The sequence below is a fragment of the Acinonyx jubatus genome, chromosome A2 (genome assembly GCF_027475565.1).
Source record: "Acinonyx jubatus isolate Ajub_Pintada_27869175 chromosome A2, VMU_Ajub_asm_v1.0, whole genome shotgun sequence".
NCBI lineage: Eukaryota > Metazoa > Chordata > Mammalia > Carnivora > Felidae > Acinonyx > Acinonyx jubatus.
This window is the reverse complement of record NC_069383.1, coordinates 162612357-162635236: the sequence shown is the minus strand read 5'-3', so window position 1 is coordinate 162635236 and position 22880 is coordinate 162612357. Positions and strand designations below refer to the sequence as shown.

At 63.1% G+C, this 22880-nt stretch overlaps 1 protein-coding gene across 1 annotated transcript; it reads right to left on the bottom strand.

Annotated features, from left to right (window-relative positions):
* Nucleotides 1-2392: 2392 nt before the first annotated feature.
* On the bottom strand, nucleotides 2393-22745 carry MAP2K2 (mitogen-activated protein kinase kinase 2). Its single transcript, XM_027049542.2, has 11 exons — nucleotides 22366-22745; nucleotides 18834-19044; nucleotides 13741-13887; nucleotides 9867-9944; nucleotides 9299-9350; nucleotides 9099-9223; nucleotides 8327-8540; nucleotides 6474-6538; nucleotides 5418-5479; nucleotides 4295-4340; nucleotides 2393-2639 (listed from the first exon to the last, which is right to left on the bottom strand). The coding sequence occupies exons 1-11, from the start codon at nucleotides 22455-22457 to the stop codon at nucleotides 2529-2531; spliced, it is 1203 nt and encodes a 400-aa protein (XP_026905343.1). The 5' UTR covers nucleotides 22458-22745; the 3' UTR covers nucleotides 2393-2528.
* Between the last annotated feature and the right edge of the window lie 135 nt (nucleotides 22746-22880).

Genomic DNA, 22880 nt, shown 5'->3' with positions numbered 1-22880 from the left:
CGGCCTCCCCGGCCCCACCTCCCGTGGGACAACCACAGGTGTCCCAGGCGTGGCCCTGTGGCCCCAGGTTGAGGGGCCGAGGTCATCCCCATGGAGAGCTGGGCCCGTGCTGCCCAACACCGCCCCGGGCTGCGGGTGGCACCGGCACGTGCCGGGTCTGAGATGTGCCGTGAGGGCAAAACACCCACCAGGTCCCCAAGACTTCGTGGCGGCGGGGGAGGGGAGAGGAGAGTGTCAAAGACCACGCTGCTCATTCTCCCATAGCGGACACAAGGTAAAACGGTGACATTCTGCCTACAGTGGGGCCAATCAAACAGACCCTGCAGTTACCTCCCCGTTTGTTTCCCGGGCGTGAAGCGCGGCTGGGAGGTTAGATCTCCCAACCGCGTGACGTGCACGGGGCCACCGGGACCCCGCACACCTCCTTCTGCTCCGCCCTGCGGGCCCTGGGGCTCCTCACACCGGGAAGGGGACGCGGGCCACGGCTGGACGGAGCGGGACCGGAGGGGCAAACGCCACGGGCAAGAGCCCGGCTCTCCGGGGACGTAGAGGACGGCGCGCGTGCTCGCGTGCTGTACGGCTCCTACGGAGGAAGACATCCAGCCGGAAGAAGCTTCCACACCAACGGGCCCCCCGCTCGGGATTTTCTTCCTCCAAACCAAGCGCCAAAAACCACAAGTGGAGAAAACACAAAACCAACGAAGGGAGCGCCCAACGCGCAAGATGCCAAAACGATTCCTTCCGTGACTGGTTTGTTTTTGGACCACGAGGTCAGACAGCAGGGGTGTCAGGGGTCACCGGCGTCGCCCCCATGTGTCCACAGGAGCCCTGGACACGGAGGGGGTGTCCTTGTGCCGCTCCCGTCCGGGCTGTGCCAAGTTCTCCAGGAGGAGCCAGGGGCCACGGCTGCGTGAACGGCTCCGTCTTGACGGGCCACGGACAGGCCTGGAAGCACCTGGACACCACCTCCTGCCCGGACCCCCAAGCCAGCGGCTCTTAAGTGTTCGAGGAGCCTGTCCCCTTGCAACAGGGACTGTCACCAGGTCTGTCTGGCGGCCAGTGGGGACTCTGGGCGCCTGCAGGGGACATGGGTCGGGGAGGGGACACTTAGGTCCCCAAGGCTCGGGCGAGCCCCCAGCTTTCCAGGAGCCCGGTCTGGGGCAGATGGAGAGAAAGTGCCAGTTTCTCTGGTTCGGCCTCGGGTCACTGCAGAGGGGAGGTCTCAGGGCGGCACCCACCCCTCTGGGGTCCTGACCTTGGAGGTCACCCCGCTTTTGCATCAGCCTGCGGGCCTCACCCCACCGACTCCAAATCCCCCCCAAGCCCTCGGGACCCGGTCTCTCAGTCCTTGAAAAGGGCAAGCCGTTAATGGGGGCTGGCCGGCCGCAGCCGGACTGGGCGTGTGCGACACAAGGCCACAGAGGCCGCGGGTCAGACGCCCGCTGCCCGGATGCTGACCATGTTCCCACCAGGCCCCACAGAGCGACACCGGTCGACTTCCGCTTATCTTTATTCTCCTCCCGACCAGGTGAGACTTTGGGGGATCTGGGAAGTGGAGGACCCTGAAAGCCGGTCGAAGGAGCCAGCAACCCGTCTCTCTGGTGTCCACAGGAGACAAGGGCTCCTCCTGCGATTCCCCGAAGCTGAGCGTCGGCTCGTCCCAGCCCGCGGGCAGCGTCCAGGGGGGCCCCCGGCTCCCAGCTCCGTCTTCTCCGGGGCTCCGAGGACAGAAAGTCTCAGAAGCGGCTCCAGGGGCAGCGCGGCCAGGCCCCGACGGACGAGGAACTGGGACCACCTCCCTCTCCCAGCGGCTGCGGCTGACCCCGCGGACGGCCCGAGTGACCCGCCCTGGGCAGTCACTCCCGAATCTGGGAAAGCAGAGGGGACGCGAGGAGCCACCTGGTCGCATCTGGCGGTGCACTGGCCTCGTCTGCTGGCTCCGCCGACAGCTTGGAAACCCGCCACATCCTTTCTGCCGGGTGCCGGCTCGCTGCCGTGAAGTCAGAAGTGTCTGTCCCCTGAGCACGGGGCGGGGCTGAGCAGGTCCCTCCCGAGGCGCAGGTCACGGGACGCTGAGTGACAAGAGGCGGTGGGGAGGGCAGAGGGGGCGACCCCACGGCCACCTCCAGGGACAGTGCTGGGCGTCGGGGGGAGGGGGCGGGGGCGCCCCTCCCTGTCTGGTGAAGGACGCCGGTGTCCAGAGGTCCCCTCCGAGGCCGCATCCCTTGGGAACAGAGTGAGGCCGGCTCCTGGTGCCACCCCCACCCCCTCCTCCCCCGGTGGGCGGCAGGCGGAGGGCTCGGGGCTGGCGCTGCCTCCCTGGGCGGCTCTCCTGCCCTGGGACTGGGCCAGGGGCTGACCCCCCAGAACAAATGGAACAAGTACGACGGGCACAGTTTGCTTTTTCTTTCCCTGTTTTGTTTTGAACCTAAGGAAGCAGGTCTGAGAAGACGCCAGGAGCAGGGCCGCCCTCCCCGGAGACGGGCGGGCGGGCGGGCGGGGGAGAGCGGGGCGCCGGGGGGACCCCGTCACACGGCGGTGCGTGTGGGCGTGCTGGGCTGGTTCAGCCGCAGCGTTTTACACAACCAGCCGGCGAAGTCCACTTCTTCCACCTCGGACCGCTTGATGAAGGTGTGGTTCTGGAAGGGAAGGAGGAGCCCGTCAACGACCCGGCCCGGCGGGCCGTCCGGATGCGCCCGGGACGCGGGCAGGAGGCCGCTCCGTGCCCGCTCACTCGGGCCCAGGTGCCCCCCCCGGCGCTGCGGCTCCCCTGGCACCGTCCGCGGGGGGCCGAGCGGCACCCCGGCCCCAGCGCCCGCGAGCGTCTCCAGGCACCTCCCCGTGTCCCCCGGGGACAGTCACCCCTGGGTGAGAACGTCTGATCTGGAGCGACGGGGGCCTCTGGGAGGACAGTGAAGTCCCTGACACGTTCTGTCTGCTGCGGCAGCCACTGGCCACGGGAGGCTCCGAGGCCTTTACCCGTGGCTCCTGTGGCTGAGGAGCCAAACCAGGCCTTCTGTTCGGTTCAAGTAATTTAGAAAGCTGCACGCGGCTGGCAGTTCCTGCGCAGGACCGCTCAGTACCCGAGGTTCCTGGTTTGCAGGCCGGGGGGTGGGGGTGGGGGTGAGCGACGCTTTCCCCACGGGCCGTGCTGGGAGGGGTGGGTCCCGGGGGCTTGGGGTCCACGGGGGCAGGTCCGGTCTCCTCACGCGACACCCGGACCCCCAGCTGCTGCCTGCCCTGTAGGCAGGGGGTAGGAACGGGGGAGAGGGGAAGTTAAAAAGTCGGTCCCGCAGCAGGTGTCAGTGGGACAGAGTCCCGGGGGGCGCCGCGGGGGCCCCGCCATCCATCAGTTTCTCTATTTCACAGATTTTCGTGTATCTTACAACGAACAGGCGTTTGTGACGTCACACGTGCCTCTAACACACGTCACTGGGACACCGCCCGCGTCGGAAGACTTTCCGGAAGAGTCCCCGCGCGCACACCCTTCCCGCCTGGCGTTCTCGGTGGCGCCCACGACCAGGAGACGCTGGTCGTCACCAGAACGAATAGAGGATGTGGGACTGGGCAAGGTGTCTGGGGACACGTCAGAGGAGGGGCTGAGGCGAGACCCCAGGAAGCAGCCAGGCCAGCTGAGAGGGGCCCGGGACACGTTCCCTGAGGAGAAGCACTGTCCTTTGCAAAGGTCCTGAGGTGGAGGCTAACTGGAAGACGCGGGAAGGCTGAGGCTCCCTTACTGGAAAGACCACGTTCCGATAACTGAGAGACGCTCGTGTGAGAGACGCTCGGCACCAGAGACCGAGAACCAGCAGGTGTGACCCTCGCGGTCTCGTGTCGTGGAGGTGCCTGAAGAGCAGGCCTCCCCAGGCTTGGCAGAGTGGCTGCGGGTGAGGAGGCCCGGCAGCGGGGGGGGGGGGGGGGGGGTGTCAAATTCACAGACAGAAATGCTCCAGGTCAGCGGGCTGGCAGCCCCACCCGCCCCCACCCTGCTGGGGGGGAGGGGAGTTGACACCCACCTGGCTTCTCGAGGACACGGGACACCGCACAGGGAGGCCGGCGGCCCTCGGGTCTCCCCGATCTGTGGGGCCCGCCGGGCCCAAGGCGGGAGCCGCACAGAAGCGTGAGGGCCCCGGCACTCCCAGGCGCGGACACCCGGACCATGGGCACAGCTGGGCCATCCCGCTCCTCCGGGAGCCAAGGGCGCCACGGCTGCTCGGAGCAAAGGAGACCCGCAGGGGACCCACACGCGCCCCGAGGAGCGCCCTCGGGGCCCGGAACCCGCGGCCTCACTCACCGTGAGCGTCTTCAGGTCGGCTCGCTCCGCTGGGTTCTTAATGAGGCTGGAGAGGAGGACAGGGGGTGGGGAGACAAGGCAGGGCCGTTAGCCGGTGGCCGAGGAGACCTGCGTGCGGAGCCGGGGTGGGTCAGCCCGGTCCCCACGCCTGGCCGGTCCGAAGCCTGGACGCAGCAAGGCACAGAGTCTGCTCTGCTTCCCCCTTGCTGGGAGGGCACGACCCCCGGGGACGGAAGGGCAAGACGGATGGGGCGAGGCCGTGGGGACGCCCCCGCTGCCGCTCCGTCAGGCCCAGCGGCAATGCGGCTACACTGCTAACGAACGTCCCCAATTTGGGAGTCCCAGTGTCAAAATGGAACTTTTTCCTTCAGAAAAGCAGAACTGCCCCTAAGAACCGTTGCTCAAACCAGCCTGAGGCCAAATGGTGGCTGTTCAAACACAAAAGAAAATGCAATGGGTACAGAAGCATTGACATGTCACTGGATTTGAGCTGCAGCATGCTGGCCAGCGGTCGTGCAAAGGGCCAGTGGTGGCTTTGCCACCAGGAGCGGGTGTGCTGCTGTGTGCGACGCCCTGCCGGCCGCTCATCCTGATGTGCAGGACGGCCCTGAGGGTGGGGGCGGCTCCTGGCCCCCTTCCTGCTCTGGAGCCTGCGCGCCCCGGGCCCGGGCTGACGCGGCAAGAAAAGGCGGCCACTTGCCAGAAAGCGACTGGGAAGGCTCACGTGGAAGATGGGGCAGTTACGGGCTTGAGAGGCTAGGAAACGGAGGTGCTTGCTGGTGGAAGGTGAGGCGGGAATGGCATCATTTCCAAACGGCCCGTGATCCTCGTCTGCTCTGGGGACGAGATGGGGCCACCAGCTGGATACCACGACTCAGCAGCCTCGAAAGGGAACCCATCTGGGTTCTCGGGTGAGCTCCAGGTGCCCCCCAGGCACGGCCACCCACTGGCAGCGCCCATCGGTCCCAGCAGAGGGGCCCGGCCCCGGACCAGGAAGGAAGTGCACATCTGGGTCGGTGGCCAGGGTGTGGGCGGCCATCCCGGGAGGCAGGCGGGGCCCCTGGCGGCCTGGCATCCCGCCCCGGCCCGCCCTGAGACCGTGCTGGAGGCGGTGGCACCTTACCATTTATTTACAAACTCCTGGAAGTCCTGGGTGAAGACACCGCTGGGCAGCTTGGGAGGTGGCTGTGGGCGGACAGAGAGGTGGGGGTTAGATAGATGCTCAAGGATGGTTCTGGAATCACGGGGAAAGGCGCCTGCTAGTCCCGCGTCCGCGGGGACAGCACAGCACTTTTCGGGGACCCTCAGAAGGCACCGCCCTTGGCCCCAGTCCTTTCACGTTCATTGCTAGAGAGGCACCCCTCCCCACCCCGTCTTCCAGCGGCTTCCCCACCCGCCCTGCCAACTCGGCCAGGCTCTTCAGGGCTCTCTTTGGGAAGGTCTGGCTGCAGGATCACAACTGGTTGTGGGGGGAAAGGACAGGGCCCACCCCCACTTTACAGATGTGCGTCGTACTGTCTGGGCCACCTGTCTCCAGCAGGGGGTTGGGACCACCGGGGGGGCAGCTCGTTCCAGGTTCGGGCCTGGAAGCTGGGGAAGCCAGGACACAGGCGCCTGGGTGGGGACAGCTGTGTGTGTGGGGCTAAGCCCCTGTCAGGGAAGGCTGTGGGCCAACGGTCCCGGTGAAACCCAGCAGGGGTGGGAGGACAGACGTGCTCGCTGGGCCCGGGCGTGGCTGCCAGGTGCAGGGCTGTGTCACCAGAGCCAGCCCGTCCTGTTCTGTCATCACTGACCCTGCTCTGAGCTGCTCACTGGACGCCCAGCCCTGGACCAAGCCAGGGCCCCAGGCAGCCTGGCCGCCCTGTTTCTCCGCCCTGACTCAAAAGGGCCACCGAGAACACGCTGCGGCCCATGCAACGCCCAGGAAGGGTGGCCTGACCGAGCTGGGAGGGCGGGCCTCGGGGTCAGGCCCTACTCAGCCCTTTCCCGGCCCGAGGAGCCGCCCCCGTCCGTGCCCGCGGCTCACTCGTGTGTATGAGGGAAGTGGTCCCGCCACCTGCCCCCCGCGACAAGCTCCGGTCTGTGCCTGCAGCTCCTTCCTCTGGGTCACTTGGGCAAATCCAAGCCAAACGGCTTACCCCGCCCCCGGGCAGCCGGGCCGGGGGCTCCGGGTACGCACCTCATTCACAATGTAGTCCAGCAGCTCGAAGATGGCCATGGCCGGCCGGCTGTCCGTCCCGTGGCCTGCAGGGGCAGAGACAGACCCAGGGGTGAGGCGGGCGTCCGCTGAGCACCCTTCCCCCCCGACGCCGGCCTGAACCAGAGGCGGCGGCCTGGCCGTGCCCCCGGCTACTGCGCCTGCCTCCCTGGCAAAGCGGCTTCTCTCCTGAGCCTCCCGTGACTTAACAAAACAAAATAAGACGAAACGCCAAAACGAACAGGAGTGTTTTTTGAGAAGTCACACATTTGGCACGGTGCTGCCTCCAGGCTGTGCCAAAGTCACAGCCCCTGCTCTCTAGCGCACAGGCAGGGGGTGGGGGGTGACCACGAGCAAGGACGGCAGCGTGACCTTGCTCGGAGCCGCGGGTGAAGGCGGCATCAGGCCCCAGACGCCGCCCAGGACGGACGAGCGGCTGGGGGTAGCTGACCCTTGTCTTTGGCCCAGCTGGCCAGGGCCAGGTTTGGCCGCTGGACTTTCGCCTCCTGTCCCCTGTCCTGAAACGGGCACGCGAGCTGGGGCTGGGGGAGGCGCTGGCAGGCCGAGGCGGCCTGGCACGACACCCTCTGCGGCTTCTCCCTGCCGGGACGGGGCCTCGGGAGTGCCCGCGATGCCATCCGGGAGTTGGTGCTGGGAGGGACGGAGCCAGGGCCCGAGGACACACACGGGGGCGGGAGACAGGAGAAAACCAAGACACCCGGACCCCCTGGGTCTGGCACCAGGAGAGGAGAGGAGCCGGGCTCACAAACCGCTGCTGGACTGCCGGCGCCTCTGGGCAGCGAAGACACAGCGCCACACACAGGGACACTCGGCCGCCAGCAGGAGCGAGGCGCCCGCCCCCGCCGCCCCGCGGACGGACCCCGGACACGCGACGCTCAGGGAGGGACCCAGACACGAGAGGCCACGCGGGCTGGGAGTCCGCGGGTGTGAAACGTCCGGAACGGGCTCGTCCTCGGACGGGAAGGGGGCTCGTGGTTGCCAGGGGCTGGGGCGGGGGTGACGGCTGGTGGGGATGGGGCTTCTTTTCAGGGTGACGGAACGTTCTGGAACCAGACAGTGGTGACGGCTGCACAGCCTTGTGAAGACACAGACAGCCACTGGCTTGCACCCCTTAAGCTAATAAGTCACACGGTGTGTGACGTCTCTCTGTAAGGCTGGTATGAAGCAAAGGCACAGGCCAGCCGCTGTCCACGGCGCACTCCTCCAGACTCCCTCCGCTCCCTTCCTGTCACCTGACTTAAGGAAAAGAAAGACAGCAGAGCCCTGAGCGCTGTTTCCCAGTTACGCTGCATGACCCTTCGCCCTCGCCCTCCAAAGCGGCCAAAGGGCCAGCCTGAAGCTCCCTGGCCCTGGGCAGCCCCCCACCGCACAGGTGACCGCCGCGGGTACCGAGAGTCCTCTGGGAGCCCAGCTGGCCCCCCGCGCCCCCCAGCCTCCCGCTCCCTCCTGCGCTGCGTGTCGGGACTGAATCCGGCAGACCAGCCGAGGGGGTCTGACTTGAGTCAGTCTCGGTTTCCGAACGGCAGAGCCTTCGCCCAAAGTCCAGGCGGTGGGCCTACGGGTGCTCCCTGGGCAATCCCCGTGGGCCTCTCTCTACATTTGAGCGTTTCCGGAATAAAGTGCTGGAAAAACCACCCAAACGACAGTTTGGCTGAGAGGTTAGTTTCTAGATGCCCCACAGCTGGTTAACACGTGCAGCTGCCCCTGGATGGGACCGGGTCTGGGGGGCCGTCCCCACAAGCCTCAGGTGCCCCGGGATACCCTGGACGGGTAACACTGCCCGTCCAGTCCAAAGTTCCAGATTCAGGCCGTACCACTGATGGGGCGTCCAGGGGGTCTCGGCCGTGGTGAGATGCTGTGAGGCTCTCCTTCTGCCCCGTCAACCATGGGCCGGCCAAATATGGCCTCTAGCTCCTTGGCATCCGGCGGGGGGATGGGGTACCTTCCGATGGACAGCTCCACCAGGGACAGGCCCATGCTCCAGATGTCCGACTGCACCGAGTAGTGAGTGCCCTGCAACCGCTCTGGCTGTCGGGGGAGAAGGAGCAAAGAAACGCCCAGACGGAAGCTGGACCCTAGCGTCCCCATCCCGGCCCTGCCACCCTCCAGAGACCGGCAACGCAAAGAAGGCAATTCCATCCCCCGCTCCACCGCCTTGGGACAGCGAGGCTCCCAGCCGGGGCTGAAACAGCACTCGAGACCCGAACCTCTGGCACTTTTGGAAAAGGGTGACCAGCCCACGAGGAGGCAGAGTGTAGACTCTGCTACGATCCCAAGACTAACTTCTCAGAGTCTGCTCCCGAGACCCCCAGATGTTTCTGAAAACACCTGAGGGCCGGTTTCTAACCGACCACAGCCCTGCACTTAGTCTCTGATGCTGGCGGAAAGGAACGAGGCAGGTGTTTGCAGAGAAGGCCCCGAGTGAGAAGACGAGGTCGCTAGTGTCTGGACGGAAAGTAGGAGCCCAGCGGAAACACAAAGCGTGTGACGGAGAATTGCAGGCTTTTGAAAAGCTTCTGGAAGACGGGGAAGAGCTGACAGGGGAGGGGAGGGTACGGACGCCCTCAGGCTCCCGGACAGACTTACAGACATGTAGGACCGAGTTCCCACGAAGGAGTTGGCCATGGAGTCGATGAGCTGCCCGCTCACCCCAAAATCGCACAGCTTGATCTCCCCTCGGGAGTTGACGAGGATGTTGGACGGTTTCACATCTGCGGGCAGAACCAGCTGCAGGTGAGGGGGGCCCGGCCCGCCCGCCCGCCGCCTAGACGCCCCGGCCCGCTCACCTCGGTGCATGATCTGGTGCTTTTCCCGGAGATACGCCAAACCCCGGAGAACCTGCGGGGTGGGAGGGAGGGAGCGGGTGAGCAGGGCGGCGTCTCGGGCAGACCCGAGGGGCCACTTGACTGGGACGGGTTCAGGAGCCCCCGTGAGGCTGGGACCAGCGAGAAGAGTGGCAGGGACGGCCACAACGCCCCGCCCCCACTGCCTGGAGGGTCTCGCCAGCCTGACGGGCACCGTCTGCTGAGAGCTTCCGTGCCGGGCTGCACCGAGGCCCCGCAGACCGACGGCTAATTCGCCACGTGAGGACAGCACTGTGGGGTACCACCCACGGGGCGCCAAGGCCCGTGCGGGGCAGGAAAGCGTCCCTCCACCTCATGTGCAAAGAGGTGCCACCTGCTCAGCCCCTTGGCTGCCAGAGACGGGGACCTCCAACTGGGGCCAGGACAAGAATAGACTCGTGCGGAGCCCAGGGCCGGGAGTGGGTGCACACACCCGCCCCAGGGGTGCGGCGGCCCTGGGGGGTCGGGGGGGGGGGTGCAGGGGGAGTGCGCCTGGAGCCCTCGCACTTACCGCGATGCTGACCTTCCCCAGGATCTCCTCGGGAATTCTCTTGGCTTCCTTCAACACCTGGTCCAGAGAGCCGCCGTCCTAGGGTCGGCACAGAGGGGAGAAAGCCGGCTCTGAGCGGTGGGCCAGGCGGGGCCTGCGGTGCAGAGGAGGAGTCCCAGAGGGACACCGGGAAGCAGGCAGGAAGGCGGAGCACTTCCCCGCTTCCCAGGAGCTGGAGCTCAATCTCCTCCACGGGACACGGAGGCCAGACCACAGCCAGACGCGACTCGCTGGTTGGTCAAGAGCAGGGACCCCCGCCGGTCCCTGTCACCTCCAGAGCCTCGGGACAGCCCATCCAGTGAGGAAGCAACGAGAGTGCCGGCCGGCGTCCCAGGCGGCCCATCCTCCCAGAAAGCGAGGCCCAGGACTCAGCCTTCCCCAGCTCGCCACACTGGCAGCAGGCGGAGGGAAGCAGCCAGCTTCTGGGGCTGGGTTCTCCTCCTGCAGGTCGGAGGCAGACCCGGCAGAAGGGCAGCGGGGGCCCGGAGGCACCGGCACGGAAGAAACACCGCTGCCCACAGCTCCCGGCTCCCGGGCCCCCGTCCCTCAGGCCTTGTCACGTGCTGGCCGCTGTGCGCAGATATGTCCTGCCTTCAAAGGACGGGCACAGGTCCTGCCAGTCTGAGTCCCACCTCACCCCACCCTAGTCATGGCCTTAAACCCGCAGGCTGTGGGACAGCAAACCTGGAGACCAAACCTAGGTGGGGCTCTGAGGAATGCCCACTGGGTCCCCTGGGACGCTAGATGGACCCACTAAGTTCCACGCGCGGGGGGCCAGCATCTGAGCTCAACGCTGGGCAGCCTCGGGCCGGTACGGTCTCCACCAAGCGGCTCTGGGCTGCCTACAGCCACGCGGCTTCCTCGAAGCCAGAGGAAGGGGTGCAGGGAGGAGAGCCTGAAATCCCAGGGGTGCCGGGGCCTCGTATCTCCAGCACTTCTACCCGAGTCGTGCCCAGTGAGAAAGGCCAGGGCCGGGAAGTTCTAGAAAACCCGATACACGATGAAGCCTCTACAACCTGCACATGACTCTCGAGTGCCTAGACGGCCACCCTCGGGACCAGGCGTCCTGGCTCAGCCCGCTCTGTCTGCAGGGAGGGGGCGTTCCTTCCAGCCCTCCCGTTTTCTCCTGTATCAACCAATCTCAGAAGAATCAAAAAACAAATTCTTTTAAAACCATAACCCTGCTTCCCGACGCAGCTCCTTTCATTCTTAATTGTCACGGACCTACCACAGGCTTATAAACGAGGATGTCCGGGGGGAACATCCCCAGAGGCCACGGGAGGCCAGGCACTGCCCAGTCCTGCCGGCCACACGTGTCCCACACATGTCCCCAGACGTGGCCCGGTGTCCCCTGGGGCAAGAGCAGTCCCGGATGAGACCCCCCCCCCCGGTCTGCACTAAGTGTAAATCGTTCAAGTCACGTTGACAGGAAGTGACAGAGATATAGCACAACTGGGTGTCTCTGACCCCAAATCTCACGCGTGTGCAGCATCCCACACTTTCGTTATGCATAGGTGTCCTAAATGCTCTGGGAACTGTACCCTGATCAAGCAGGTGCTACGTGAATACTTTCCTTATAAAACCCCAACTGTAGGCACGTCACCCCCTGAAGCGTGACTTCCATTGTTCCAGATCTTTCTGTGTATCTGCACAGGCATCCACATGCGCGGGGAAACACGGAGTTTAACAAATGTACCTAAACGGCTCCCGTTATGCGTACTTTCTCCTCAGGGAGCCTCGTGCTCGGGGCACACACACCCTGTCGCCCAGTCACCTCTGTCCCCGGTCTGGGTGGGGATCACCCTTTCCTCTCCCTGCCGGGCGGAGGTGTGACTTCAGATCTGACTAGACCCCAGGAAACACCAAGAGGTGCCTGTGAACAGTCAGCAGGCTGCCCCCCAAAGTACCCGCTGTCTGCGGGGTCCGTGCCCGGAGTGGCCCCAGCGACAGCCTCAGGCCACCAGGAAACCACTGGCCCGCTGCTTCTAAGCCCCACACACCCCATGGGCCAGCCAGGGGAGACCATCCCTGCGTGCGGGATCCACGCTGCTCGTCACCAGCTGGGGGTCTCTTGCTGCAAGCGGGGGCCGGAGTCCTCCCGGCTGGACACAGGAGCCAATTCGCACGCAAACCTGCGCAGATAGTCTCGCCCCCTGCCCTCGGCTCCAGGTGCTGGCGGAAGGCTGGCTCTCCCACCCCCCAGCTCTACGGGTGGAAGGCGAGAGCCTCGTCCCCAGCCATGCCGCTAAGAGGCGAGCGGTGGCGTGGACGCCTGACCCCAGGCTGTCGCCCGATATGGCACACGAGTGAATGACGGACAGAAAACCCTGGGGAATGTGGCTCTGGAGGGGATCGTGTGACACGAAAACACCACGAGGGGCAGTGGGCTGGGGGCCACCCCCTGCCCCGGGTACTGTGCTGTCATCTTGTTCTCTCCAGGCCTTCCTTGCCCAGACCGCCCCCTCCTCTGGGCTCACCCGAAACTTGAAAACCGGTGCCCTCCTGGCTTCGTGCACGGTAACCCCCGCGGCAGGTGGGGAGCGCGGGCCTCACCTGACCGCGTCTTCTCACGGGTGCTACACGCTCGCTCTAGCTCCCTCCCGCCCTCGTGATAAAAGCAAACCCAAAGAACCCAACCAGGAATGTGTAGAGGACAAGGGAGCAAGTGGCCGGGATCCCTGCCCCTCCCCCTCATCGCTGCAGCCCATTCTCTGTGTTGCCGGGGCGCAGATGCCTCAGCAGGAAACCAAGAACAGAAGCGGGGCCAGGGGGCCGAGGCGGGACGCGGGGCCTCTTCTGCAAGGGAAGGTGGCGGCTTCGGACCCGCACCGCGCTCCGGGGCAGCAGGGAGGGGAGGCGGGGGCTTGCCTCGACCACCTTTCTTGCCCGTGGTTCTCTCTGGCAGCGACCGGTGGGCGGGGCGCTGCCTGACCCGGGGCCGTTACACCACGAGCGCTCACGAAGCGTCCCTCACGGGGGCTTGCTGAAACTCACTTCCTGCCCGCGTTACAACACCATCGGAGGGGACGGCGCACGCCTGCGAGGCGCAACCGAAGCCGCCGTGCCTAAGGCCACAGCATCCTGGTTTTGCAAGGGCCCCACAGGGCCAGGGCCCGGGGAGCCGGGTGGCAGACAGCCCCACACCTGACGAATTCGGCTCGGAACAGGGTGGGCAGCATTTCCTCCCAGGGCCCTCAGCTCTGACCACTTCTGCTTTTGTTACACCCGATCCCACCCAGTTCTGACGTTCAAGACCACAGTTTCTTAATAAGGGGGCTCGTCAGAATCAGCCATGGTGGTTTGAAACAAGAGAGGTGCCCATGTTCCACCCCAAAGCTTCTGACTCCGCAGGCCTGAGCTGGGGGGCAGAGCGGGGTTTCGCCTTTAACGGAGCTCTCTCTTCAGAGGGCACCTAGGAAACATCAATCGAGATTGCTGGATGCCTTGGGTCCGGCAACTTCAGCTTCGGGACTTTATCCCGCGTCTCGTGTAAGGGAATTTCATTCGCTGTGGCTTGGGACGGGTCGGGATCAGCCCGTGCCCACCATCAAGGAGTGTTTAATAAGCCACCTTACAGGCACGCGCCGTTGCCAGAACACGGCCGGTGGGGAAAACAAGGCGGGCCGTGTGCCAGCAGGGAACGGCTTCTGCCACGCACCCAGGGAGAGGCGAGGCCGGAACGGGGGCAGAGAACCACGGGACCTGCGCGCACACGCCGACCCCGGCCTGGGGCATCTCGGGAAGGACCCTGGAAACAACGGTGCTTTGCGTCTGAGGACACGGGCCCGAGGGTGGCGGGCAGGGACCCCCCAGCCGCCCGCCAGGGCGCCCTCACCATGTGCTCCATGCAGATGCTGATCTCGCCGTCGCTGTAGAAGGCCCCGTAGAAGCCCACGATGTACGGGGAGTTACACTCGTGCAGCACCTGCAGCTCGCGGATGATCTGGTTCCGGATGGCCGGCTTGATCTCCAGGTGGATCAGCTGCGAGGGAGAGGGAAGAGGGCTCGAGACCGGGCCTCGGAGGGGCACCCGCAACGAGGGGGCTTTGGAGCCCTGCCCCCGACGTGCTCGCCACAGCATTCGAAACAGCGACGCACTTCTAGGCGCCTAGAGAACCAAAAACACACGTCCACGCAAACTCGCACACCGCGTTCACGCGGGACTCACGATCGCCAGAACGTGAAAGCCACCCAAGCGTCCACTGCACACGCGTTTCACTCAGGTGCATCCACCGCGCACGCGCACGTCCCTCGGCCGCCAGCAGGAGCGAGGCGCCCCCACCCGCCGCCCTGCGGACGGACCCCGAACACACGATGCTCAGGGAGGGAACCCGACACGAGAGGCCACAAAGGGTGTGAGTCCACATGTGTGAAACGTCGGGAACAGGCTCATCCATGGACGGGAAGGGGGCTCGTAGGGGCCGGGGAGGTGACTGCTGACAGGGATGGGGTTTTTTTCTGGGGAGAGGGAATGTTCTAGAATAGATGGTGCTGGCAGATGCACAGGTCTGTGGATGTACACCACTGAATTACATATACTTCAAAGGGGTAAGCAGGGGCGGGGGGGGGGGGGCCCTGGGTGGCTCAGTCGGTTGAGCCTCCGACTTCGGCTCAGGTCATGATCTCACAGTTCGGGAGTTTGAGCCCCGCGTCGGGCTCTGTGCTGACAGCTCAGAGCCTGGAGGCAGCCTGCTTCAGACTCTGTGTCTCCCTCTCTCTCTCAAAAATAAACATTTAAAAAAAAAAAGGGTAAGTGGAGGAAGGGAGGTGGGGCCAACCCCCCCCCCCACACACACACACACACAAAAGTGTAAATGGTGTGGCACGTAAAGTACATCTCAGAAAGGCTGTTTTAAAGCAAACCGCAATGGAGCAAACATTTTCACTTGGCTACAGGGGAGCTCTGGTAAGAGGAATCTTGAGGAATCTTCCCCCCCAGTCACCCAAAGCACCAGCCCAGGACCCAGCCCAGGGTGGCCCGGGACCTCCGCCCCTCTCCGCCAGGGGTCTGCCTCTGGAGTCCCGCATCCCCACACGGAGGGAGCTCCGGGCCACCACCCGAGGGTCCTAGCTCCCCTTCACCTGAGTTTAAGTCAGCAGAGGGGACGGTCACCTCGAGATTCAAAAGGTGAGAAACCAAAGGAGCATCTGGAGAGATGTAGGACGCAGGTGACAAAGCGCCAAGAGCCATGCCCACCGGGAAAGAGCTGAGGCCGTGGTTCCCTGCCCTGACCACTGCGACAGGACAAGAGAAATGGGAGAGGCGGAAAAGGATCGAGGGTGTCTGAGCCTTTCAGACGTCTGCATGGAGTCCCTGTGACGGGCAGAGGGAGTGGTAAAGACCTGCTCGGAGGGAGCCGGGGAGACAACTGGCTTGGGGGAGGCTCCCCAGGCCTGGAAGGCCAGGTGAGAGTTGGCCGGATATGGAGGGGGATGGGTGCTCCGCGGGGGGACAGAGAGCAGACTGAGGGCACCAGGAAGGTGTGATTGTGGAGTTCAGGGTGGCACATGGCGTCAGCTCGTGACGATGACCCTGGTGGCCGTGACTGGTGGGTCGCGGTGGCACGGTGCCCGGTGCCCCTCGCCTTCCCCGGCAAAGTCAGGGAACTGTCGCTGCCACCTGCGGGGGCAAGCTCTGGCCGCACGCCTGGGCACCGCCCCGCCCCTGCGGCCACCCGTCCGAGGACTCGGGGACACTCTCTCCTTTGCAGGACCACCTGCCCGGCGGGGACACTCGCGACACGCTGGCTCCGAAAAGGAGCACGGCGGTCTACCCAGGAGGCAGCGGTCTCCTCTCCAAAGCCCAGAAAGAGGGCCTGGTTGAGGCCGAGGGATGAGCAATGCGGGCTGATGGCGGCCAGCGCTGCCCCACAGAACAGGCCGCGTGTTCCGTCTTAAACCCTCCCGCTGCCACATTGGAAAAGTACAAGGAAAACAGAGGAGAGGAACTTTTCATGTATTTTCACTCAATGCGATGCACCAACACATTACTGTTTCAACACGTAACCCGTGAGCTTTCCCCACCCCGAGCCCCTGAAACCGGGAACGCGCTTCCCTGCACGGACAGCACACCTCGGCCGGACCGACCGTGTCCCGACGGCTCCGTGGCCAAGGCTGACCGGGGCGGCTGCCGCGGACGGTGCGGCTCTCGACCGAGAACTTCAAAGGGGCCGCAGATGAACGACCGAGCTGCAGAGCTAGAACTCTGCGGGCTTCGCAGAAGAGGAAGAGTGGGCAGAAGGGGGCACAACTGGACGGAACCCCGGATGCCTGGGGTTGGAGCCTTTAACGTGAAGTAAGGCCACAGTAAGTCAAAGGCTTTCGGGAAGGACGCTGCAGAGAGGACGCGGGGCGAACGAGACTGTAGAGCGAGCCTTCCAGATCAGTTAGGAGCCAGCCTGCCAGCATCTCCTCTGGGGAAAAGCTGGAGCGGGGAGCGAGGGGCACGTCTCTGAGCACATGCGTTCACAACTCCCGACATCAACCCCGGTGGGAGGAGGGCCGAGGGGCAGGTCTAGGTGCCGCGAGGTTAGATCCTGCTCTCGGCAGCACTCAGCTGGTGGGCGGGCAAGTCCGTGTTGGGGCCAGGCTCCCCGAACACCAACACCACGCGCTTTCCACGCCACTGCCCTGGGGTCACGCAGACGCCAAGGACTAGATAAGGCTGGAGCTCGGCATTCAAACCCAACACCAAGCCATCTCGGGGTGTAAAGCGATTATCTCTGCCCCACAATGGGGGGCCCAGGAGGTGCGAGCTAGAGATAGGGGGGAAATAAATTCTGGACGCCACAAGCTGATCGCGCCCATCAAGTCGGGGTTGACTGCAAAGGGCCAGCCTGAGAGGGGCCCACCCCAGCCAATTCACACGCTGCCCTGACCCAGCGTCAGGCTGCCCGTGTGTAAAGTGGGGCTGTTGCTCCTATTAAACCAGAACATAACGCTGGCTCGGCCGTGGGCCGGGCACTTGAGAGATGGCAGCTGGTCCCACGATGTGGCCTTACAGAGGCCACAAAACCTCCATCGCGGAGGCAAGCGGGCGCCCGGGGGCCGCACAAACACAAGGCCCAAACTCACTCGTCCGCTACCAGTCCAGGGAGGCAAGTACAGAACCAACATGGCTCTCTGCAGACTCTCCTGGCCCGAATGACGCAGGTTTGGTTCCTAGGGCACGAGGGGTCGGAACGCCGTGCTTCGGCCAAGAAAACACAATCAAGTGTGACTGTAAAAGTCCAGACCAGTTCACTCGGGGCTTATGTAACCAGCCTCCACACCCCCCCCACCTCCGTCAATCAAAGGGACCAGAGCCACGCGGGTGACAAAGGATGCTGGCCCACGGAGAAGCCCACCCTGGCCCTCGAACTCCAGCCCGGCTGGCAGGGCTGCATTTGCAGATCTGAGAAGCTCTGTACTCAGAAAGCATGGCATTCAGACCCAGCTCGCGGGGACTCGGGATCCACCCAGGGTAATGGCGGAGAACGACCGAGGCCGGTCTCCCAAAAACTGCTTTGCGTGTCAATCTCCCACCTACGCCCCCAGCTGAATAAAAACAAACCGGCCTCTTGTGTGAAATGGGCTTCCGGATGGGATTCAAAAGAGCCTACGACCTCCGCTGACTGGCTAAGAGAGAGCTCCTGGGCCCGTGGAGTCGCAGCCCCGAACTGCGCTGGCTGCGAGGACGGCCTTCTTGTTCCATGCGTCCACCAAGTGCCCGCGGGCACAGCTCCGCTCCGACACGGTGCTGGGCGGGCAGCCACATGGGGCCCACACGACTGAGAGGCCACAATCTACGGGGAACAAAACTGGAGGTCTGCTCCCCAATAGGTTAGACCTGTTCTTCTCTTAACTTTTTACTCTGAAGGACTTCTGGAAGCGTGGGAAGCTGTTAAGACCGGCAGTGCCCGTGTGGACTTCACCCCACTTTCCTCACGGCGACGGCTCACCCGTCACGGGGGAGCACCCATCACAAGGGAGCACCGTGGCTGTGCGGCAGAACTCATCCGGGCCCCAGGCTCAAGCTCCCGAATCGTACTCCGAAGGCTTGTCCGCAAAGGTGTGGACAAGCTCCCAGGCTCAGGCTTACCATGAGGCACGTCCCAGGAGACTGCTCAGCTGGCCCGGGAGCACTCTCTGGTGCCTGAAGCCAACTCTGACCAGCTCTCTGTTCTCAGCCCCCCCCCCCCCCCACCGCCCCCTGAATCTCGCATCTGCCTTTTTATCCCCTGTTCTTTGGGTGACGGCAGACCAGAGACTTCTGGGGCTGCTCTGGTTTTGAAAAGGCTGCCTGCGGGAAGGGGACAGAAATAGGTTTCAGGAGGGAGGGCGGTGCTCTGGGGGCAGGAGAAAGAGCGACGATGTTAAATCCCAGCGGCAAGGGAGCGTGGCGAACCCAGGGAAGGCAGGACCCGTGCGGACCCACCTGGGTGCGGGGCGTTCGGGGCTCTGAGAACATAGGTGGGAACCACCGGGGCACGGGCTTCCAGAGAGGGTTGACTTGCTATGCCTGTATGAGCTGAGCGATTTATCACACGGACTGTGTCCCCCGGTTATGCGTGTAGGAGTCACCAATCCCCAAATGGTCACACCCTCCTCTTCTCCACCCCTACATCTCTCAGGGAGGGTTCTCGCCCACCTAGCCAGGGGGCTGCACCGTGGCCTGGGAGCCCAGAAGAGGGAGCCGGTCTGTCCCAGTCCGGATGTTTCTGGGAACGTGACCTGAAGTCCTGGAAGGCAGCGGTCGGTAAAGGAAGGGCAGCCTGAGGCAGGCGGGCATTCCGCATCCCAAGCGGGCCGGCTCTCGCTAAGGGCCTGGGCGAGTGCCCGAGTGCCCAAGTGCCCTGGGCGGATCAGAAAGCAGAGGCCTGCCCCACCACACGCTGCTGCACCGCGCAGGGGTGCAGGGCCCGCCCTCGCCAACCGCCTCTCACCTACCTTTCTCGCCATGATGAGGCCAGAGGGTCTGTGTTGGACCTTGGTGACCACCCCGCCGTTCCCGGCCCCCAGTTCCGAGATCCTTTCGAAGTCATCGTCCTTGAGCTCTCCGACCTTGGCCTTCTGGGTGAGGAAGGCTTCCAGACGCTTCTTCTGCTGCTCGTCGAGTTCAAGCTCTGCTAGCTTCTTCTGGAGGTCCACCAAGTTTGCTCTGCAAAGACCCCAAGGGCAAGGGCTAGCCAAGAACATGCAAGCTACAGAGAGATGACCTGGGCCAGCCAGGCTCACCGTGTGGCCGCCGCATGCCAGGCCCCATGTGTGTGGCTGGAAGGATGCGGGAATAGATCAGACCCAAGTACTGTGCAGAGGACACGACCCCCTCCCTGAGGACGGGCTCTTATTATGTTGCTCTGAACATTAAGCATTTATACACACAAACATTCCTGGAGCCACTTAGTAAAACAACCAACCACGTACTCGGCACTTTATTGGGTGATTCAAGGAATTTTCCAAGGGATTTTGACAAGAAGGTAATTTCACTAATGCCTTGACTTTAAACCAAATCTTGGAGTAAAAAGCAGCTCCCTGTAAGAGGTGGGCAGACATTAGCTCAATGCACACAAGGACTAACACAGTGCTGTGCAAAAGAAACCGAACAGGGGGCGCCCAGGGGGCTCAGTCGGTCAAGTGTCCGACTTCAGCTCAGGTCATGATCTCATGGTTCGTGAGTTCGAGCCTCGACTTGGGCTCTACCCTGACAGCCTGGAGTCTAGAACCTGCTTCAGATTCTGTGCACCCGCCTCCACCCCGTGCCCCTTCCCCACTTGTGCTCTCTCTCGCAAAAATAAACATTAAAAAAAAAAGAATAAAAGCCACACATGCAAGTTATTTTATTTTAGATGTGTGCAATTAAAAATATTTTAGCAACATTAAAAAATATACCTTAAAAATAGACCAGGTCATATTAATTTTAACATGTTTGACTTAACCCATCAAAAATACAATTTTCAGGGGCACCTGGGTGGCTCAGTTAAGCGTCCGACGTCGGCTCAGGTCATGAGCTCACAGCTCGTGAGTTCGAGCCCCGTGTCAGGCTCTGTGCTGACGGCTCAGAGCCTGGAGCCTGCTTCGGATCCTTGCCTCCCTTTCTCAAATATAAACAAACATTTTTAAAAAATTAAAAAAGAAAGGAAGAAAGAAAGAGAGAGAGAGAAAGAAAGAAAGAAAGAAAGAAAGAAAGAAAGAAAGAAAGAAAGAAAGAAACTCCTGTTCCAGGGGTACCTGGGGGGCTCAGTCACTTAAGCATCCGACTTCACCTCATGTCATGATTGCACCATTCCCGAGTTCGAGCCCCACATCAGGCTCTGTGCTGACAGCTCAGAGCCTGGAACCTGCTTCAAGTTCTGTGTCTCCCTCTCTCTCTGCCCCCTCCCCTGCTTGCTCTCTCTCTCTCTCTCTCTCTCTCTCTCTCAAAAACAAACATTAAAAAAATTTTTTTAATAAAAAAATACAATTTTCAACATGAAACCAATACGAACCGATTAACGAATACTTATTTTCTTCTTGTTCATTTAAAGTGTTTGGCATCTGGAACGCGTATTATACTAACTACTCTGTCTCCCCTGAATCTGGATAAGCCACGTTTCAAATACTGGCTGTGGTCAGGGGCTTACTGGACCAGACAGACAGGGTACCTGAGAAAAGTCTCTAAAGGAGAATGGGCCACCTCAGGGGGTCCATGGCAATCAATTTTTTTTTTTTTTTTTTTTTTTTTGCGAGAGAGCACAAGCTTGAGAGAGAGCAAGCAGGGGGGGGCAGGAGGGAGGGAATCTTAAGCAGGCTCTGTGCTCAGCGTGGGGCCCAATGCATGTCTCCACGACCCTCAGATCATGACCCGAGCCGAAATCAAGAGTCAGACGCTCAAACGGGCGCCCCCACCAATTTCTGATGGCCTTTAAGCCAAGGTTGATCACCCCCATAGAGGAGACCTCATTGAGGGGTTCAAACAGGGAATGAAAGAGGGAGACTAGAAATTTCTCAGGAACCTTCCAATCCCTCAACTGACCGCAACGAGCCTGGAACTCAGAGGCCTGAGCAAAGGGGCACAGGCTGGGAACGAGATGGTCTGCAGCTGGCCGGGCAATGCCATGTGGGCCGGTACTGCAAAGAAGCTGCTAGAAGGCAGGGGGCTACCTGCCCCTGGGTATCAGAGCTTTGCAAACCCCACCCCGTTTTGTTCTCCAGATCCTCCTGGGAGGCGGGGATCTTGTAGTCCTGGCCCACGCAGGAGGGAACAGGCTCAGAGAGGTTAAGTAACTTGCCTGAGGGTTACAGTGCACGGACGTGGCAGTGCCTGGAATCAAACCCGTGTCCTGCGCGATTGCAAAGCCCCTGCTCACGGCCCCGAGCCAGGACCATGGGCCTGAGCAGGTGCTCCCTGAATGCCTGGTTAACAAGCACCTGGACGAGGAATGGCTGAGAAGGACCGATGGACAGAGAGGAGAGGAGGCAAAGCAATGAGCATACGCGACACGACTCCTTCCCGTAGAGTTAAAGAGGCAGCTTTCGAGGCCAGACTCTGCAAGGTCTCTGGCATTGCCCTGTGATATCTAAAATGCATTCTGGAGTCAGCTGATTAATCCATTTTAAATTTAATAACAACTCAGCTGTGGTTATTATAAAAAAAAAAACAACACTGGAATCCCAACGGCTGGCTTCCTCTACCGGGGGAATTCTGGAAGGGATGGAAATCAGAAACCACGGTAAGAGGCAGAGAAGGGAGTATGAAGAAGGCGCTCTCCTGCGAGAAGCAGCAGCAGTAGGTTTTTGAAAGTAAGGAACACATCCCCACGTCGAGCCGCAAACTCAGAGCCAGGAAAAGATGTCAGCTTTTGCACACACAGCCACCAAGACTCCCTCCCCCGGGGCCCAGAGTGCCAAGTCCCCCGAGAGGTGCCCAACATGCAGTTCACCCATCACACCCGGTTCTCACCGGGTCACAACACAGGCACAGCAAACAGACCCCAGCTAGGGGCCTCTGGAACCACCCTGCCTCTCTTTACCGTGGGGAACAGGAGTCGGGACTTGTTCTGTGGCCAAGGGGTCACCCCGGCTTGACCTCACGAGCACGTGCCCCTCACACAATACGACTCTGCTACCTTGAACCCCCACGGTCCCAGATGCTCCTTTCTGTCCCCCAAGTCCCCTCGTCTGCCTCAGCGTCTGCAAGGCTCCAGCCCCCAGAGGCAGTGGCTCCCCCACCCCCCCAGGATCCTGCAGCTGAACCTCACTACCCAGGGACGTTCTCCCCAACTTCACTACTCAGGAACGCCTACCCCGCGACCTCACTACTCAGACCCTACCTCCCCCCACCCCCCAACCTCATTACTCAGGGCCCCAACACCCCATCCTCTCCACTCAGGGACCCTCTTCCCGCGACCTCAGCATTCAGGGACCCTCCCCCCCTCCTACCGATCTCACCACTCGGGGACCCCCTCCCCTTCCACAACCCGGCCAAGCCCGGCCCACTCACTCGGAGGCGCCCTCGCTGGTGGGGGACGGGCCCTCGGCGATGGTGGGGTTGATAGTGAGCGCCGGCAGCACCGGCTTCCTCCGGGCCAGCATCGGGGCTCCGCGGGCCGGCGGCGGCGGCACCTCTAACCGGGGCCCATAGGGGGCGGGCCGGGAGCGGGCGGCGCCGACGTGAGCCCGGGGCTGCGGCCGCGGCCTAGGCGGGCACCGGGGCGGCGAGGGCGGGCGTCGCTGCGGACCGGGGCCAAGGGGCGCCGAGAGGCGCCGGGGCTGAGGCCGAGGAGCCGCCGCCGCCGCCGCCGCCGCCGCAAGGGAGGCCCGCCCGAGGCTGACGCTGCAGCCGGAGCCCGGGAGGCCGAGGGCAGGGAGGGGGAGCGACGAGATCGCGGACCGGCCTCTCGCGAGAACCAGCGCCGGGAGCCGCGCGGACCCGCCCCTTACCGCGGCGCCTGCGCACCAGCCGGAGGCCGCCTTCCGGGGGGGGGGGGGTAAAGGGGGCGGAGACCTATTGAGGCG

Excerpts from the sequence above, each read along its gene's own strand:
- MAP2K2 (XM_027049542.2), bottom strand. The coding sequence starts at position 22,457 with ATGCTGGCCCGGAGGAAGCCGGTGCTGCCGGCGCTCACTATCAACCCC. Across the intron at positions 19,045-22,365 it reads ACCAGCGAGGGCGCCTCCGA|AGCAAACTTGGTGGACCTCC; the intron begins GTGAGTGGGCCG and ends GGGTCTTTGCAG. Across the intron at positions 9,351-9,866 it reads TGGGGAAGGTCAGCATCGCG|GTTCTCCGGGGTTTGGCGTA; the intron begins GTAAGTGCGAGG and ends CCCACCCCGCAG.